The 14,625-nt window shown below is 42.9% G+C and overlaps 1 protein-coding gene across 1 annotated transcript in view; it reads right to left on the reverse strand.

Moving 5' to 3' along the window:
- The window catches only part of TAF2 (TBP-associated factor 2), a 58,062-nt gene that overhangs the window by 22,225 nt on the left and 21,212 nt on the right, over nucleotides 1–14,625 (reverse strand). Inside the window, 2 exon segments of the mRNA XM_059597046.2 lie at nucleotides 7,145–7,198; nucleotides 7,298–7,423. Coding sequence (XP_059453029.2) covers nucleotides 7,145–7,198; nucleotides 7,298–7,423 — 180 coding nt within the window.

Raw genomic sequence — 14,625 nt, forward strand, 5'->3', positions numbered from 1 at the left:
ACAGGGAGGTTGCTTCGGCCCGGGAGTTAGCAACCACTTCTCCGGCAGAGGTGCCGACTAAGGAAGATGTGTCCAGTGAGGGGGCGGCGAGTCCAATAAGGGTCGACACATTGGGTGATACAGCTTCGGCGGACTCCTTGGCTGAGTTTAAAGTGTCGATGGCTTCACCGATGAAGTGGCAGGGGCCTCTATCCACTCTGGAGAAGGGGCTGGTCGACCAAGGTGATCGTAAGGGGGTCTTGGGGGTCGCTGTTTCTGGGATTCTGGGTAAGCACCCCAGCAGTGGGGTGTCTCCGGAACTCTCTGGGCCTGCTACCAGTGTCGGTGAGAAGGTTGGTTTGGGAGGATGTCAGGGTGATTCTGGGAAGGGTCTTCTGGGTAAGGAGATGGGGTGTGGCATATCACAGGCGGATAATATGGTTGGAGATTCTACAGAAGAGGTGAGTTCTAGCAATCAGGAGTCTTTTGTCCCAGATTCTATTCAGGAGACACAATTGGAGGTGCAGGAGAAAATTTTTATCATTCAGGCTTGTAAGGAAGTTGGCCTAACTTGTGATGGTGAGGAAGGTAAGCTTGAGGAGACCATTGGGGGGCTTATGGCTGACAACAGAGGCAAAGAAGTGGAGAGGGCAGTGGGCACTCCTATTGTCAAAAAAGGCAAGAGGGAGCTTATTAGTCTGCAGTCCTCTGTAAATTTTCTGGAGCATTCATCAAGGGAAAGAAATAAGGGGAGGGCCAGCCGAGTTAAATCATGAAGCTGAAAATTCTTTCATGGAATGTGAGAGGTTTGAATGAGAGGGATAAAAGGTTGAGGGTTAGAAACTTGCTTAGAAGTTGGAAGGCTGATGTTGTTTGTTTCCAAGAGACTAAGATGGAGTTCTTTTCGTATAATTTAGTGAGGAGCTTATGGGGTTGCCCGTATGTGGAGTGGTGTTGTGTTCCTTCCATTGGGGCTTCGGGGGGTATATTGCTCATGTGGGACAAGAGAGCTGTGGAGAAGGTAGATATAGCGTTGGGAAGGCATGTGGCGGCTTGTTCCTTCAAGAATATTGAGGATGGTTTCGAGTGGGCGTTTGCGGGGGTTTATGGTCCTAACAGAGCTATTGCTAGGCGTTTACTTTGGGAGGAATTGGCAGGGATTATGAGTTGCTGGGACGTCCCGTGGTGTATTGGTGGGGACTTCAATGTCACTCTTTATTCTAGTGAAAGGTCTAGGGGAGCTCATTCTCGGTCGGCTATGAGGAATTTTGGCGATTTCATCTCGGATCAGGGCCTCATGGACCTTCCCTTAGTGGGGGGTATTTCTACTTGGTCAAACAACAATTCTTGGTCTAGGCTTGATCGCTTTCTTGTGACCCCGGATTGGGAAGTCCGCCATCCGGACTTGCGCCAAAAGAGGTTGCTTCGGGTTTGCTCCGATCATGCTCCTATTATTTTGGATTGTAGCTCTCATGAGGGTGGTAAAAGGCCTTTCAAGTTTGAGAACATGTGGCTTAGAGTGGAGGGATTTGTGGACAAAGTGCGCAGCTGGTGGGACTCGTATCATTTTCAGGGTACGCCGAGTTTCATCCTTTCAAAGAAGTTGCAAGCTCTAAAGTGGGATTTAAGGAGATGGAATACGCAAGATTTTGGCAATGTGGGGGTTCGGATCAAGGATCGTATGGAAGATCTCAAAGCTATAGATAGGGTGGAGGAAGAAAGAGGGTTATCCGCGGAAGAGATTGAGAAGAAAAAGGAGCTTGCTAGGGAGTTAGAAATCTCTCTCCTTCAAGAAGAAATTAGTTGGAGACAAAAATCAAGAATCCGTTGGTTGAAAGAGGGTGACAAGTGTACTAAATTCTTCCATCGGATCGCTAATGCCAACCGTAGACAGAACTACATTGAGTCTTTGAACATTCATGGAACTACTACCTCTAATCAAGAGGCTATTAGTATTCATATTACTCGCTTTTATGAGTCTCTTTTCACAGAGACCCTAAGTTGGAGACCAAGGTTGGACAATCTTCAATTTGATAGGTTGGAGGAGGAAGAGTCTTCTAGCCTAGAAGTTTCTTTTGAGGAGAGGGAGGTGTGGGAGGTGGTCAAAAAAATGGATAGGGACAAGGCTCCAGGCCCGGATGGTTTTTCTATGGCTTTCTTTCAGGATTGTTGGGAGGTGATCAAAAAGGACGTCATGGCTGTTTTTGGGGAGTTCTATGATCGAGGTAAGTTCGAAAAAAGCCTCAATGCTACTTTCATTGCTCTCATTCCGAAGTCGCATGGGGCTTCCGATTTGAAGGACTTCCGTCCTATTAGTCTTGTGGGAGGGATTTATAAGATAATTGCGAAGGTCTTAGCCAACAGAATGCGGGGAGTCATGAATCGGGTCATATCCAATCCGCAAAACGCTTTTGTCAAAGGTAGACATATTTTGGATTCGGTGCTTATTGCCAATGAATGCCTGGACAGTCGTCTCAGATCCGGGGACCCCGGCCTCTTGTGTAAGCTGGATATGGAGAAGGCTTATGATCATATGAACTGGAAGTTTCTACTCTATCTTTTAAGAAGGTGTGGATTCGGTGACAAATGGTGCTCTTGGATTGAGCATTGCATCTCGTCCGTGCGGTTCTCGGTGTTGATCAATGGTTCGCCCTCCGGTTTCTTTGTGAGCTCGCGCGGGGTTAGACAAGGTGACCCTCTATCGCCTTTTTTGTTCATCTTGGTCATGGAGGCTTTTAGTAGGATGATTAATGCCTCCATCAGCAGGGGTTTCATCAATGGGTTCTATGTGGGTGCCAGGGAGCATGAGCGGGTGTCGATCTCCCACCTTCTTTTTGCTGACGATACTTTGGTGTTTTGTGGGGCAGAACCGGAACATGTTAGATTTATTAAAGCTCTCAGTATAGGCTTTGAGGCGGTTTCCGGGCTAAAGATTAATCGGGCCAAGTCTGTTTTGGTCCCAGTCGGAGATTCAGTTGAGACGGATGAGCTGGCCGGCGTCTTGGGTTGTGGCACTAGCTCGCTTCCCTTGAAGTATTTGGGTCTTCCGTTAGGGGCTTCCTTCAAGCAGTTGGCTGTTTGGGATGATATGGTGGAGAAAATTGCTAGAAGGTTGGCCTCGTGGAAGCGTTCTTATTTGTCCAAGGGGGCGAGGCTCACTCTCATCAAGAGCACCTTATCCAACTTGCCCACCTATCTTCTGTCCCTGTTTCCCATCCCTATATCCGTGGCGAACCGTATTGAGAAGATTCAACGGGATTTTTTATGGGGAGGTTTCAAGGATGAACCCAAATTCCATTTGGTCAGTTGGCACGAGGTTTGCTCTCCGATTTCTGAGGGAGGTCTAGGGATTCGGAGCTTGCGCCTTTTCAACCAAGCCCTCTTGGGGAAATGGTTATGGAGATTCGCAAATGAAGAAGAAGCTTGGTGGAGAAGTATCTTGGTGGCTAAGTATGGGGTGGTTTGGGGTGGTTGGCGTTCAAATGTTCCTCGTGGAACGCATGGGGTGGGGCTATGGAAATTCATTTGTGGGGTTTGGAGGTCGTTTCGGTGCCACTTCAGATTAGTTCCCGGTTTGGGGGGGAAGGTCAAATTTTGGGAGGATTGTTGGTGTGGCGAGACGCCCCTCAAAGATGCTTTTCCGGGCCTTTTTATTATAGCCCGCAACAAGGATGCCTCCATTGCGGATATTCGGGAGTGTGTAAATGGGATGGTGCACTGGAACGTTACTTTTACCCGTAGTATCCATGATTGGGAGGAGTTGGCCTTAGCCTCTTTCTTCTCACTCTTGTATTCGTCTCCGATCCGGGGGGAAGGGGTTGACCGTATGTGGTGGATTCCTTCAAGGAAAGGGAAGTTTGAGGTCCGCACTTTCTACAAGAGGCTTGCCCTTAAGGAGCCTAATCAGTTCCCTTGGAGAAGGATTTGGCGTACTAAGGCTCCTTTGCGAGTGGCGTTTTTTGCTTGGTCGGCCGCTCTTGGGAAATCTCTCACTCTGGATAATGTTCGGAAGAGAGGTATTGTTGTGGTTAATCGTTGTTGCATGTGTGAGGTGGATGGGGAGTCTGTGGATCATCTCTTCCTTCATTGTGGGGTCGCGCGCAAGTTGTGGGAGGTCATCTTCTCTCGCTTTAACTTGAGTTGGGTTATGCCTAGAAGCGTCATGGAGATGTTTGCCAGTTGGTGGGCGGGAGGTAGATCTAGTAGTGCGGTGGTTTGGAAGATGGCTCCCTTGTGTCTTCTATGGTGTCTTTGGAAGGAAAGGAATGCGAGATGCTTCGAGGATTTGTCGAGGAACCTAGAGGATCTTATTCACTTCTTTTTGTACACTTTATTCACATGGACAGCAGGATGGCTTGCTCCTTTAGTGATTGATTTTCCTGATTTTCTCTTTTTGTTCTCTTCTTCTTTCTCCCCTACTTAGTCGCTCCTTTGTATACTTCCTGTGTACTAGGGTTGCGCCCCTCTGCGCTCTTAATGCATTATTACTTATCAAAAAAAATTATTAGCAGAACATTCTTTCAATAATAAACCTCATGAGGACATGTAACCTAGGATCCTATCTTTTCTTGTCTTTTTACAGGAGAAACAAGCAAAAACTTCTGTCTCCACTCCTCCCAATATCTGTTTAAATAAGCACAATGGGGAATTAAAACATCCTCACAATGATAAGTAATCGCAAGTATAATTAAAAAATGCAAAGGCACAACCCAGGTATACATAATGTATACAAGAGGAACGTCTAATTAAAAGAAGAGAAAAGATCTAAAAAAAAAAAAGGAAAAAAGAAAAGTAGCTTAGCTTTGTAGCCTTTTTTACCCGAGTTAGTAAGTCATTAGGGGTGTCTTTACACCTAATGCCCTAAAACCATCTGGTTTGGGAGTCATTGGCCTAACGCTCGATACATGGGTCAATCAGAAAGCTTAAGGGATCTAAGTGAGCTAAAAAAAAAAAAAAAAAGGAAATTATGTGCCTTGGTTGTTTTATCCGATGGGGAGTCTAAGGAATTTTGAGTATTGATCCATGCATGATTGAGATAGTTTTGAAATCCCATGACTATGTGTTGAGTTCACATACACTAGTTGAATTTTGTAATATTTCATAATTGCCGTGATTGGAGCTAAGTTACAATTTCCTGAAATTGTGAAGATAGTGTTTGTTTTATTAAGCATGTTAATGACTGAGAACCATGATGGTCATGATATTGCATTCTTGGGGATTACATGGTTATAAAATGTTTGTGGGTATCATTCCTGAAAAACCCTCACAAGACTTCACTCGTCCTCTAGGGAATTCCTAGGGGTTTAAAAGGCTTGTTGCATACGCTAAATGCAACCGTACATCCTACGAAAGCTGGATTTATCTTTTTGTTTTCAGTTTATTTTCTGTTTTGTATTGCTAAAGGACTAGCAATATGTAAGTTGGGGAGTGTGATAAGCGCTGAATGTTGCACATTCATGCCCCTTAATTTACATATGTTAATTCCTTAGCATTGTTGTTTGATTGATTTTGTTTTGTTTTTGTGTTTCAGGTCTCATTTGACAAACCATTGGAAATTGGGCTTAAAAAGACAACAAATTGAGCATTCTGGATCTAGGATCGATCGTAGCACCCCTAGGATCGAGCGCACTGCGCTCGAGCGTCTGCGGCCAGGGATTGAGCGCATGCCTGCGCTCGTGCGCACAAAAGCTAAGCTCGAGCGCACAAGACCTCGGATCTAGTGCACTCGGGCGTGTACAACACGGCAGCAGTCCTTTTCCAGCAAGGACTTGGTTTTCAGTCTCCCAATTGGACTGGGAGACTGACTTCCGACTTTCTGAGGATTTCTAGGGTTTTAGGGTTTTCCAAATCCCTATAAATAGGGTTCTAAACATTGTAAACAGAGACACCGCTTTTTAGAGCAAAAATTCAGTAAAATTGTCTTTGGAGCTTAGAAGAGCATAAGCAGCTAAACCCAAGTGTGGGGTATTGATGTAACCCTTTCCAAGCACAATGGTTTGATTGTATTTAATTTCTAGTTTTTCTATTTATGCATGTTGATTGTATAACTATGAGGATTGCTACAATTGATTTCTGCTCTTCGAAAAGCTTGATAGCTAGAAATATTAAAATCAAAGACAGCAGCCCAATGGTAAAGTGTCTTAAAGAAAAAAAGCCTTTAATTCCACTGATGTTCGCTCAAAATCCTCACAATTCCGATCATTTTTGTTTCTCTAAAGACACCAATAAGGCAGGACGGTATCATCTCCATACTGCAACCAAATGAAACCGACCAACTTGGCCTCTCTAGCATGCAAAGACGTCTACTACTCGACTAGGCATAACCCAAGCCACATTGTTGAAGATAGCATTCCCAAGAGCACTGGCAATCTCACAACGGAGCAGGAGATCAACCGACTCTCCACTCTTTTTTTTTTTTTTTTTGATAAATAATGATGCATTAAAAGAGCACAGAGGGGGGAAACGCAAGTACACAGGAAGTATACAAGAGAGCGACTAAGAAGAAGAGAAAGAAGAAGAGAACATAAAAAGAAAATAAGGAAAAATGATCACTAAGGGTGCAAGCCAGCCTGCGGTCCAAGTGAAGAGTGTGTACAAAAAGAAATGAACAAGGTCCTCAAGGTTCCTTGACAAATCCTCGAAACATCTAGCATTCCTTTCCAATCTCCACTCTTATTAAGCATGCAACACCAATCAACTACAATAATATGCGTCTTCCTTGTCCATAGTGACCAAGCAAACAACGCCACTCTCAAGGGAACCTTATTCCGCCAAATACTCTTCCAAGAGAGAGAAGTACTATCATGAGACACAAGGACATTCTAGTATGATCAAACATCAAACAATCCTCTCTTGGAAGATACCCAACAAAGCTTGTCCCATCTCAATCTTAAGGAATACACCAAATTGAAGGAATACACCAAAGTATGGATCCACTTTCAGGAAAACAACTCTTCAGGAATCACATATTGCTTATAATATTCATCAAATGCTGAGGCCCCAGTATCTTTTAGAATACCAAGAAGTAACAAAATAAATGTTCAAGAAATAAATATTGAACAATGAGACACAAAAACCAGTACATGCAATAACAACTCAAAGACACTCTCATTTATCATCGATAAAAATACTGCTAGCCAGACAACAAAGTATCAAGGGCTCTCACATTGCGGAAAGACTCTGGCCCCATCTGCTTTTCCAACATTTGAATGATTGCAACCTTTAAACAAGCAGTCGATCAGTCACTTCGTCAGGTGATAAAATAATTTAAAAATTTGTACGGATCAAAGGATTGGGAGAAAAATCAGACTGAACTTACAGATTTCCACGATCTTATTTTGCCATATAGGCCAATGCACTGGGTCCCATACAAATCCTTACAAGATGCGGAGAGACTCAAAGCAGTTGCACCACTATCATCGGCCTTGCAAACAGCACAATTTGCCTACACTCAAAGATACAAAGCATTATTAATTTGCATATGAAATCATAAATAAACTAAATACATTTAATTTTGGATTACTTATTTCCCTTAACAAATTTTGCAGCCACGACCCAGATTAAACTCAACAGAACATAAAAACAACATAAAATTTAGGTGGATAAAAAAAAGGTTTTTTTTATAAGTAATTGAATTTTATTAAAACGCAAAGGGGGCGCAATTCAAATATATGAGAAGTATATAAGAGAGACACCAATCAAGAAAAAGATAAAAGATCAAGAAAATCATGAGCACTGGAAATATGAAAACAATTATAGGCAGTCATTTAGTGACAAAGGGTTTTGAAGAAAAAGGTCTTTAATTCTGCCACCGTCCTCTTACAGTCTTCAAAACTCCGATCATTGTGTTCTCTCCAAATACACCACATTAAGCAAGATGGAATCAACTTCCACATTGCTAAACTATAATGTCTACCATTGGGGTTTTAGCTAATATCCTTGGGTGTAGTGTAGCCGAGTTGCCTATGAAGTATTTGGGTCTCCCTCTTGGGGCGCCGTATAAGGATACGGTTATGTGGAATGAAGTGATCGAAAAGATGGAGCGTCAGATGGCAGGTTGGAAGAGAATGTATCTTTCTAAAGGAGGTCATTTAACTCTCATTAAGAGCACTTCGGCTAATCTTCCGACTTACTTTTTGTCTCTGTTTCCGATTCCTGTTAGTGTAGCTAAAAGGATTGAGAAAGTCCAAAGAGATTTCTTGTGGGGAGGAATGGGAGATGAGCCTAAGTTGCATCTTGTAAGTTGAAACCAAGTCTGCCGCCCTCTACGCTTTGGGGGTCTTGGCATTCGGAGGTTGCACCAGTTTAATCAAGCTCTTTTGGGGAAATGGCTTTGGAGATACGCAAATGAGAACGGGGCTCTTTGATGTAAGCTGATCAAAGCTAAGTATGAAGACCAAGAAGGTGGGTGGTGCACGAAGGAGGTTTCGGGTTCTCATGGTGTGGGTCTATGGAAGCATATTCGTAAAGGGTGGAATTTTTTTGCCAAAGGTATTCGTTTTGAGGTGGGGGAGGGTTCGAAAGTTCGATTCTGGCATGATATTTGGTGTGGGGACAATTCCTTGAAGCAAGCCTTCTCGTCCTTATTCAGTATCGCCAAACACAAAGAAGCTTGGGTGAAGGATAATTTTGTTGGGAGGAATGGGATTGTTGAGTGGGATGTCATTTTTGTTCAATCGGTCCAAGATTGGGAGATGGATTTGGTTTCTCCTTTTTTTGATCGGTTGTATTCTTGCAAGGTTTCCCTAGGCAGTGTAATCGTATTTGCTGGTCTTCGTCCAAGAAGGGCAAGTTCGAGGTTAAGTCGTTCTACAAGGCCTTGTCCATTTCTAATCAAGAGGAGTTTCCTTGGAAGAGTATCTGGCGTACTAAGGCACCTCAGTGAGTGGCTTTTTTCGGGTGGACTGCGGCCCTAGGCAAAATTTTGACTCATGATACGATGCGTAAGAGGAACATAGAGGTAGTGGAGTGGTGTTGTATGTGCAAGAAGACCGGAGAGTCAGTCAATCACCTTCTTCTCCACTGTGAGCTCGCAAGTACTCTTTGGCACACGATTTTTAAGCGGTTTGGGTTGCATTGGGTCATGCCTTGCAGGGTGAGGGCCTTGTTTGATAGCTGGTGGTCGGGAGGGCGAACTTGAAGCGTGGTTGTGTGGAAGATGATCCCTCTGTGTCTTATGTGGTGTATTTGGAATGAAAGAAATGCTAGATGTTTTGAAAATTCCACTAGGACCATAAAGGAATTGACTCATTTTTTCTTCTTTACTCTTTACTCTTGGACGGCCGCTTGGCTAGCTCCTTTAGTGATTAGTTTTTCTGATTTTCTTTTTTATTTCTCTCCCTCCTAGGCGCTTTCTGTTTATACTTCCCGTTTATGTGGGATGCGCCCCTTTGCGTTTTTTATATCATTATTACTTATCAAAAAAAAAAAAAAAAGTCTACCAAACTACCCTCTCCAACAAGCCAAGAGATGTGCCACTCGCTGAGGCATGACCCTCTCTATGACACCCAAGAAGTTAGTCCCACATTTAGTAAGTGAATTGTCCAAATTGAGTAACTGGATTATAAAGGTGTGATTAGCACTCTCCCTGGGTCATTACACACTCTATTCCAAAAAGACCGAAAATAGAGTTTCATAAAACACTAGCTATCTCACAATAAAGAAAAATGATTAACGGTTTTCTCACTCTTTTTTTTATAAGTAATGTCAAATTTTATTAAAAGCGTAAGACGCCCAAGTATACAAAATGACCACCTAGAAAGAGAAAACAAAAAGGAAACAAAGACCCATAAAAGCCCAAAGGACCAACGAGCAACCCCACCCACACCATAGAAACCCACCAAACTACAAGTAGACACCCCAATAACACAACCCAAACCTCAAAATCAAGGGCTGTCAAGACCCACTAAAACCCAAGAGAAAAACCCCATCGAAAAACCAAGAGAAAACCCCATCGAAAACCCATCTCCTTCGCCCAACTCCCCCTCTTGCAAAACCACATGCTAAAGAAAAACCACCATCGGCACCTAAATTGTCAGTCAGATACGATATATATAGTCTCTCTAGTTATGGCATATTTTTGTATTATATCTATAGTATCTTGTAATTAATAGGTAGATTTTTGTTGCCTTATTTGTTCTCCTAGATTGCTATAATCGCTGATATACAGCCTATAATTAGCTAGACAATTCCTATATAATATGAGAAACCCTCACATTGAGAGGTATTCAGTACAATTAACATGGTATCAGAGCTAAAATCATCTAAATTAGGGTTGTGATTTGAGTTTTCTGAGTTGGGTCGGGATTGTGCAATTGGTCTCTTTAGCTGTCAGTAACTTCAGGGGAAGTTGTCGATTATATTTTGGTGGGTTCTAAAATGCTATTCGGTAGTTTCTGTTGAGGGTAACGGCAGTTTCTATTGAGGGTAAGTAATTTCTTACCAGAAACTACTCCTTGTGTGGTGATTAGTGGCTGTCTACAGACTCTTTGGAGTGTGAAGTTTGTGGTGTCGGCGTTGTGTTCCCAACAATTTCGGGAGGATTTGGTGCTGTCAGCATGGTGTTCCCAGCGATTTCTGGAGGATTTGGTGCGGTGAGCGTGGTCGGCGTGGTGCGGTTGGCATGGTGTTCCCGGCAATTTGGGCTATCGGCGACTTCTGTCAGCAATTTGGGCTATCGACGATTTCTGTCGGCCATTTGGTGTTGTCGGCGATTTCTATTTGAGTTGCAGACTGGTTTGGGTGCTGTTTGGGTGCTGGTTTGGGCGCTGTTTGGTTTGGGTTGCTGACCGGTAACTGTGTGGGCTCTTGGGTGCTGTTTGGTGGGCTTTGGCTTGCTGTTCAAAGGATTTGGTTGCTGTTTGGTTTGGTGGCCTTCTTGGGTGCTGTTTGGTGAGCTTGGGCTTGCTATCCAACAGGTCTAGTGGGCCTGTTACTTCTTTATCAGGCTTTACAATTTCTTATTCCATTTTTGATTTCATCATGTCTTCTAGCGAGACTTTTGAGGTCTGTTTTACTGGAAAAAAATTATTCTGCTTGGGAATTCCAGTTTCAATTGTTTGTTACGGGAAAAGAGTTGTGGGGCCATATTGACAGTAGTGATCCAGCTCCTACGGAGACTAAGGAGTTGGCTAACTGGAAGGTCAAAGATGCACATGTGATGTCCTGGATCTTAGGGTCTGTTGATCATCTTATTGTGCTCAATCTAAGGCCCTATAAGAATGCGAAGACTATGTGGGGAGTATTTGCTGAAGGTTTATCATCAGGACAATACTGCACGCCGTTTTCAGTTGGAATATGAGATTGCTAGTTACACTCAAGGCAATCTCTCCATTCCGGAGTATTTTTCTGGTTTTCAGAATTTGTGGGGAGAATTTTCTGATATAGTTTATGCGAAGGTACCTGTTGCATCTCTCTCTGCTGTTCAGGCAGTTCATGAGCAGAGCAAGATATATCAATTCCTGATGAAATTGCGCTCTGAATTTGAGGTTACTCGCTCAAATTTAATGAACCGGGTTCCTTCTCCATTTTTGGAAGTTTGTTTTGGAGAATTACTTCGCGAGGAGCAGCGTTTTCTCACACAAGCTACGTTTCAACAAGATTCCAACCCAAATCCAATAGCCTATGGGAAAGGGAAGGGTAAGGATATGCGCAAGGTCAAGTGTTTCAGTTGCAAGGAGTATGGTCATATTGTAGCCAACTGTGCAAAGAAATCTTGCAACTACTGTAAGAAATAGGGCCACTTTATCAAAGAATGTCCTACTCGGCCTCAGAATCATCTAGCTACCGCCTATCAAGCTGCTGTGAACACCTCTTCTGCTCCAGTGATGTCCTCAGCTTCTTCTACAGCCGGATCAGCTGTGCTTACTCCTGAAATGGTCCAGCAGATAATTATGTCAGCCTTTTCCGCCTTAGGGCTCCAAGGTAATGGTATTATTTCGTCTAAGTCTTGGCTTATTGAATCTGCTGCATCCAATCATATGACTAGATCGTTTGATACTCTTTGCAATGTTCGTCCATATCATGGTTCATCCCATATTCAAGTAGCTAATGGGAGTCATTTAGCTATAAATGAAGTAGGAGATATCAATCCTTCATTTAGAGATGTTTATGTATCTCTTGGACTTTCTAATAGTCTTATTTCAGTTGGCTAGTTAGTTGAAAAAAACTGTGATGTCCATTTCTCTCGTGATGGTTGTCTTGTGCAGGATCAGGTGTTAGGGAAGATACTCGCGAAGGGGCCTAAAGTTGGTAGACTATTTCCATTGCACTTTTCAATTCCTAGTTGTTTATCTTTGGCTTGTATGACAGTTAACACTCCGAACGAAGTATGGCACAAACGTTTGGGTCATCCGAACTCTGTTATTCTGTCTCATATGCTAAATTCTAGTTTGTTAGGCAATAAAGAACATGTTTCTAAAAATGTGTCATTTAACTGTTCTGTATGCAAACTTGGTAAGAGTAAGACTCTTGTGCTTTCTTCTCATGGTAGTCGTGCTGCAAAATGCTTTGATATTGTGCATAGATGTATAGGGCATTTCTCCTGTAATTGCTCATGCTCAATATAAATATTTTGTGACATTCATAAATGATTTCAATTGGTATACGTGGATCTATTTTCTTCGGGCCAAATTTGAGATCCTGTTTGTTTTTTAGACCTTTGTAGCATATATTGAGAACCAATTTTCTACAGGTATTAAGATTTTGAGGTCTGATTCTGGTGGAGAATACACGTCCCATGAGTTTCATGATTTCTTACACCACAAAGAAATTGTCTCTCAGCGCTCTTGTCCTTATACTCCTCAGCAAAATGGGGTGGCGGAACGATAGAACCGACATCTCTTGGACATTGTTTGCACCTAATTGCTTGAGTCCTTTGTTCCTCCTAAATTCTAGGTTGAGGCATTATCTATTGCAGTTTACTTAATTAATAGACTGCCATCACAGGTCTTGAATTTTAATTCTCCTTATTATCGATTGCATCGTTAGCATCCTAGCTATCTTAATTTGCATACTTTTGGATGTGTTTGTTTTGTTCATTTACCTCCTCATGAACGTCACAAACTTTTTGCTCAATCTGTTAAATGTGTCTTTATGGGTCATAGTATTTCTCACAAAGGTTATGTTTGCTATGATCCTTGTTCTAACAAATTTCGTATCTCTCGTAATGTTGTTTTCTTTGAGAATCAATGTTTTTTTTTCTACACATGTTGAGTCATTGCCTGAGATTAGTATTCTACCTTGTTTTGATGAATTGCCTCCTCTACCTAAACGATTCAAACCTGGAATTGTGTATACTCGACGTCTACCGACTTTGCCCCTTCCCGAGACTGACCCTTCATCTGAAACTGTTCCAACAACTTCTCCTCAGATTGACCCGCCATCTAAGACAGTTCCTGAGTCTGGTACTCAATGATCTACCCAAGTATCACGCCCTCCTGAGGCTGTTAAATATGAATGTTGGCAGAAAGCGATGGATGAGGAACTTCGGGCTCTCCAGGACAATCATACATGGGACGTGGTTCCTTGCCCTCTAATGTTAAGGCCATCGGTTGTAAATGGGTTTACTCGATTAAGCTTCGCTCTAATGGGACTCTGGATCGGTATAACGCACGATTAGTTGCTCTTAGGAACAGGCAAGAATATGGGGTGGACTATGAGGAGACATTTGCTCCGGTGTTGAAGATGACCACAGTGCCTACGGTTATTTCTATTGCCGCCTCCCAAGGCTGGCCACTTCACCAGATGGACGTCAAAAATGCTTTTCTTCATGGTGATCTCAAAGAGGATATTTACATGACTCCTCCTCCGGGTTTGTTTTCTTCACCATCTGCTGCTGTGTGTAAGTTAAAGCAGCCTCTCTCTATGGCTAAAAACAGGCTCCCCGGGCATGGTTTGAAAAATTCAGGTCTACGCTGCTTCACTTCTCCTTTGTCCAAAGCCAATATGACTCCTCTTTGTTCCTTTGCAAGACTCCGACTGGTATCGTTCTTTTACTTGTGTATGTGGATGATATTGTCATTACTAGCACTAACTCCAATTTGATTGGCCATCTCAAGCAGAATCTTCAGGCTTCTTTTCATATGAAAGACCTTGGTCCTCTTATGTATTTTTTGGGGTTAGAGGTGCACACCGATTCTTCAGGTTTATTCTTGAATCAACACAAATATACCCAGGACTTGATTAGCCTGGCTGGTCTTCAGGATTCTTCTTCGGTGGATACTCCTATGGAGGTTAATGTGAAATATCAAAGTGAGGAGGGTGATCTTCTTTTTGATCCTACTGTGTTCCGACAGTTGGTAGGCAGTTTGAACTATTTGACTATTACTCGGCCTGATATATCCTTCGTTGTCCAGCAGGTTAGCCAGTTTATGAAAACTCCACGTCAACTTCATTTAGCTGCAATTCGCCATATCATTCGCTATCTTCAGGGGTCGCCTGGCCGTGGGTTGTTCTTTCCAACCAATTCTCCTCTTCGCCTTGTAGCTTATAGTGATGCGGATTGGGCCGAATGTCCTGATACTCGGCGGTCTGTCACGGGTTAGTGCATATTTCTTGGTGATTCTTTGATTTCTTGGAAGAGTAAGAAAAAAGCTCACGTTTCTAAATCATCTACTGAATCCGAATACCCGGCAATGTCTGCTACTT

The sequence above is a fragment of the Corylus avellana genome, chromosome 7 (genome assembly GCF_965113065.1).
Source record: "Corylus avellana chromosome 7, dhCorAvel1.hap1.2, whole genome shotgun sequence".
Classification (NCBI taxonomy): Eukaryota; Viridiplantae; Streptophyta; class Magnoliopsida; order Fagales; family Betulaceae; genus Corylus; species Corylus avellana.